A 5,871-nucleotide genomic window follows, 5' to 3' on the forward strand; every position below is an offset into this window, starting at 1 on the left:
AATTTTTTTTTTTCTCCCCCCGAACACCCCCCCCCCCCCCCCCCATTTTTATTTTTCTGGATTCCATTTTTTTATTTTTTATTTTTATTTTTCTAGACTCAGGTTTAATGGTTAAATTAAATTTTATTAATCAAAAAGCATGTCTAATGAATTCAAATTATGAAACTTACACAATTTACCAGCAATTTATTACAAGTTTAACAAAAATATTTTTTCAAATTCTGTTTTTTTTTTTTTTTACCATATTATGTTTTCCATGAGTTTTTTTTTGTATTCCATTTTAATGGTTTCATGAAATTTTAATAATCAAAGTAATCTCTAAATAATCGATTTTATTAAAAAAACAAATGTATTTATTTGTTTGTTTGTGTATTTGTTTGTTTGTTTATTCAGAAATGCTGTTGTGTGTTTACATTTTTCTGGTAAATAAAGTCTGGTAAATCATTTTCTGGTAAATATTCCTTGAAAATAATTATTTAATAATAATTGTATTAGTAGTAGTAGTACTAACATTACTTCAAGTTAAACAGAACTTTTATTTTGACGGATTGCTGTGAAGACCTTTGAGTTTCTGTTTGTATATTATATGATGATAGCTTTTCTCACAAGAAATGGTCAAATGCTCATGAAGTGACTCTCAGAGCAGTTCTAGAGATTATATTCACGTGTTCATGTGCTCATATATTGAGGTGGCAGAAGCTGAAAACACTGAGCGTCAAGCCAGTATGAGTGTAGTAAACAAAACTGCGCATCTGACACTAGTCCATATTGTGTTTTGGTTTAAGTGTACTGAACTGCTTTTGATTTATTCATCCAAAAGGTGGCAAATTCTGTGACATTCCGCATTATACAGTAAATTCCATTTTTATGACCAGATTCCACGACTCCATCCACATTTTCTGCCTCACGGAAATCATAGGGCCCTATGTTTTTTTTTTTTTTACAAATTTCTCAAATACAGCAGATCATATGTGAGCTGACAGATATATTGGATAAGGTGTATCGTGATATGCCTTACAACCAGAGGTGGGTAGAAAATATGTACTTTTAAGAGTAGATGGGTAATTTTACACCAGTCTCAGCCTCAGACCATTGGCTGAATGTCTGATGCATAAAAAATGAGAAACACTACAGGAGTTTGGAAGTCATCTTCTGATTGGCTCGAATTCTACAGGATTTCCTGGACTCCTTATAACTGAAGATGAAGTTCTTGAATTAATAATTTATTGGTTGCATGCCAGTCTGTTATTGTAGACACATTGACTATATTTTTACGCCTCTAAACATGATGCTGAACAAAAGATATTGTGATTGGTTGTTTTACATGTCAATCAGACGGCCTGTTGGGTGGTCCTTGACCAATGAAAGCTGCAACAGGGTCCAGACCTTCTGAAGGTCTAGCTTAGTGAGACTACTTTTACACTTACATGAGTTCATTTGTAGTAGGGATGCACCAAATGTTCGGCAACCGAAATTATTCGGACGAAAATTGCAAAAAAATATAAAAATTTCGTCCGAATAAGCGAAAAGGCTGAATAATATGTACCGAACAATGACTAACGCGAACAAATACAGGCACGCACTAATGCAGCAAACACGTCGGCAGCGTGAAAGTATTAAATCTATCAGAGAAAGACGCAATCATTACAAGCACGAAGCACCGACAGCTCGTCAGTTGCTCAGTAACATTTTTGTGATTTTTTTAAAGGCATGTGACAATGTGATAAGTGCGACAAACATCTTCCCAAATTCGTAATGAGAATTATTTATAAATCTGCATGCTGTTGTCAACAAAAAGAAGCACTGAGATCTTCCTGCGGGTTTCTGACAAAATAAAAGCCGAGAAAAAGCAACAACTCCATCAACATTCATAAATGTTAGTATTGTAATTTTACTGTTGTTCTGTAAAATAAAATAAAAAAAGTAAGACAATAATAATGACCCTACAACAGCTCTATCTCAAATACAGCAGATCATATGTGAGCTGACAGATATATTGGATAAGGTGTATCGTGATATGCCTTACAACCAGAGGTGGGTAGAAAATATGTACTTTTAAGAGTAGATGGGTAATTTTACACCAGTCTCAGCCTCAGACCATTGGCTGAATGTCTGATGCATAAAAAATGAGAAACACTACAGGAGTTTGGAAGTCATCTTCTGATTGGCTCGAATTCTACAGGATTTCCTGGACTCCTTATAACTGAAGATGAAGTTCTTGAATTAATAATTTATTGGTTGCATGCCAGTCTGTTATTGTAGACACATTGACTATATTTTTACGCCTCTAAACATGATGCTGAACAAAAGATATTGTGATTGGTTGTTTTACATGTCAATCAGACGGCCTGTTGGGTGGTCCTTGACCAATGAAAGCTGCAACAGGGTCCAGACCTTCTGAAGGTCTAGCTTAGTGAGACTACTTTTACACTTACATGAGTTCATTTGTAGTAGGGATGCACCAAATGTTCGGCAACCGAAATTATTCGGACGAAAATTGCAAAAAAATATAAAAATTTCGTCCGAATAAGCGAAAAGGCTGAATAATATGTACCGAACAATGACTAACGCGAACAAATACAGGCACGCACTAATGCAGCAAACACGTCGGCAGCGTGAAAGTATTAAATCTATCAGAGAAAGACGCAATCATTACAAGCACGAAGCACCGACAGCTCGTCAGTTGCTCAGTAACATTTTTGTGATTTTTTTAAAGGCATGTGACAATGTGATAAGTGCGACAAACATCTTCCCAAATTCGTAATGAGAATTATTTATAAATCTGCATGCTGTTGTCAACAAAAAGAAGCACTGAGATCTTCCTGCGGGTTTCTGACAAAATAAAAGCCGAGAAAAAGCAACAACTCCATCAACATTCATAAATGTTAGTATTGTAATTTTACTGTTGTTCTGTAAAATAAAATAAAAAAAGTAAGACAATAATAATGACCCTACAACAGCTCTATTAATACATTTATTATAACATTCACACAGTGTTCAAATTGGGATCTTTAATATATTCTAATATTTTAAAAGAATTCTCTTGTCTCTTTACTAGGGCATGAGAGTTTCGCAAATGAATCAATTCTCGATTCTCTTCAAAGAATCGAAAACACCCATACCTTACATTTTTAGCGCAGAAGATTTTAGATTTTTTTATTTTTATTTTTTTAAGGCTCATAGTGATTTTAACTCTTTCCTCACCAGTGTGTGTTTTTTTTTAGCTACTAACCACCCCAGCATTTTGACAATTTTCATAAAATGTTCATGGCCCTCGGAAAATTTTCTCATAGTTGAGGTATACCTATGATGAAAATTACAGGCCTCTCTCATCTTTTTAAGTGGGAGAACTTGCACAATTGGTGGCTGACTAAATACTTTTTTCCCCCACTGTATGTCATAAGAAAGAAAAACGGGATTGTTCTGGATGGGATTCAGAACGATCGATCGCTTTCATCAACACCGCCAAAGCTTGCTCAGTCCTAAACCACTTCCTAGGACGAGATTTCATTCGGTAACTTTAGTCAGTTTTGATTTATATGCTGTTTAATGTTTGATGATCACATTATTTTACATATGCATCCGCTTACACACGCAATGGACTGTTTCTGCTTCTTCTTCACCGTGTTTTGATCTAGACATACAATACTCTTTCAGAAGATGTGTAATAGCGCCTCCTATCGCATAACAGTGAAATCACGGAAAGCCGGAAAATTCAATGTGGGAAAGAGTTCATGTCTGATTGTGGGTGGACATGAGTTCATATATTCAATAATGGCAGACATTTCGAAAAAGTTTTTGCAGGTTAATGTCAATAAATAGACATTTTGAACTGAGGGGGATGTTTTGAGCTATAAAAGCTCAAGTTTAATAGATTATCATCACACTGCACGAACCTTCAAGGAAATCAAGACAGATTTGTAATCAACCTCACAATAACCTCTACTTCTGCAACTGAGCCACGAACAGCTTCTGTAAACTTTAAACAGAGATGTTTTGCTTTGTTTAGTTGGAGAGAGATGAGATGAAAGGCTGATGGCAAGACTTTCAAAGCTCTGAGGAAAACTGAAAGCTCATGAAAGTGTGGAAAGGACAGAGGTTGAAAGGATCAAGCATGAAGACGGTCTCTGCGTCTCCTCCAGAGAGGGGCTTACTGTTCGAATCGGATGTTGCGCAGGTCTGCGTTATTAATCCGGACGATACAGTCGTTCTCCTGGAACAGAGCCTCCCGCTCCGCCTTCCCGCCCATCTCCAGCCTCTTTACTAACAAGCCCAGCGTCCTGGAACAGTCACAGCAGATATTAGTGACATTGAGCTCAGTGTCAGCGCTGTTCTCAGATCAGCTACACCACACATTACTGTCAGAGCCTGACACAGACACAAAAAGCTAGCAAAGAACGCACAGTTAGCTTCCATTTAATGGCACTATGCAATTAAAACCAATGGATTTTAAATGCAATGCAAGCTGTACATGCTGATATTGTGAGGAATCAGAGGCCCCTGTAGCTCAGAGTGACACAAATACTTACCATGGTAAACACAGCTTCCACAAAAATACCAGTCTTCAGATTATTATTATTATTATTATTATTATTATTATTATTATTATTATTATTATATATATATATATATATATATATATATATAAAATTTTATTTATTATTTATTAAATTATTTAAATTATTAAATGACCATTTATTATTATTATTATTATTATTATTATTATTATTATTTTGCTGTTGTTGTCATTATTATTATATTTAATAAAACACACACATAAGAAAAAAATATATACATATTTTATTTATTATTTATTAAATTATTTAAATTATTAAATGACCATTTATTATTATTATTATTATTATTATTATTATTATTAGTATTAGTATTATTATTAGTATTAGTATTATTATTATTATTATGCACACTAGTAGTTACTAAACTTACAGAAAATATGGTATCTTCTTTATAAAGCTTCTCCTTCAAGACGTTTTTGTAAAAGTTGTCCATCAACAACAATAATAATAATAATAATAATAATAATAATAATAATAATAATAATACTAATAATAATAAATCAAGTTCCCAGTGTTGTATTAAGAAAAAAAATGAGTAGCATTATTTTGGTGGAAACTATGGTGATGATGGTAAAAGCTTGTAAGACACAAAACTACAAACCCTATATTTACAATCACATACAAGAAAGCAAACCTGTGTGTCCTCTGCATCCTTTCATGAAAAGTCAAGAACATTGTATATATTTCATATTCAAAAAGGATTAAAGAAAAGATAAGAGTTAGTGATTGACGGCACAGTGTCACCTTTATCAAATCTAGAAAGAAGCAAAAAAAGAAAACAAATCCTTTGATCTTGAACTTTTGAAAAGTTTACTGTTCCTAGCAGCTTTCTTTCAACTCAATACATCAAAAATGACTTTCTGAACTTAAGCCGACTTTGGCCATATGGATTTTTTGGCACCGTTCGAAGACCTGCGGTGGTATCGGATTCAGAGCGCTGCGGCCCCTAATCTACAAACCCTGAGACGTAATCATGTGAAATGCAGCGTCGCATTTGATGGGTTTAAAAAGAGCACGGGAGATTCTGATATAAATAGAGCTTACGAGCTCTCACCGCAAACTGAGTCTGTTACATCAGCAATCTTCAACAGCAAACTTTCACTAAAACAATGCATTAATAATAACAGAGATTAGGAGCATAAATGTGTGTGTGTGTATGTGTGTGTCTGTGTGTGTGTGTCTGTGTCTGTGTCTGTGTCTGTCTGTCTGTGTCTGTGTGTGTGTGTGTCTGTGTGTGTGTGTGTGTCTGTCTGTCTGTGTCTGTGTGTGTGTGTGTCTGTGTGTGTGTGTGTGT

General features: G+C 34.6%; 1 protein-coding gene across 1 annotated transcript in view; it reads right to left on the reverse strand.

Annotated features, from left to right (window-relative positions):
- pard3aa (par-3 family cell polarity regulator alpha, a) overlaps positions 1 to 5,871 on the reverse strand; it is a 515,464-nt gene that overhangs the window by 274,313 nt on the left and 235,280 nt on the right. Inside the window, exon 8 of the mRNA XM_016282712.1 lies at positions 4,155 to 4,280. Coding sequence (XP_016138198.1) covers positions 4,155 to 4,280 — 126 coding nt within the window. The remainder of the gene's footprint in view (positions 1 to 4,154; positions 4,281 to 5,871) is intronic.

Source organism: Sinocyclocheilus grahami, unplaced genomic scaffold (genome assembly GCF_001515645.1).
Source record: "Sinocyclocheilus grahami isolate Dianchi unplaced genomic scaffold, SAMN03320097.WGS_v1.1 scaffold164.1, whole genome shotgun sequence".
In the NCBI taxonomy this organism is placed as follows: domain Eukaryota; kingdom Metazoa; phylum Chordata; class Actinopteri; order Cypriniformes; family Cyprinidae; genus Sinocyclocheilus; species Sinocyclocheilus grahami.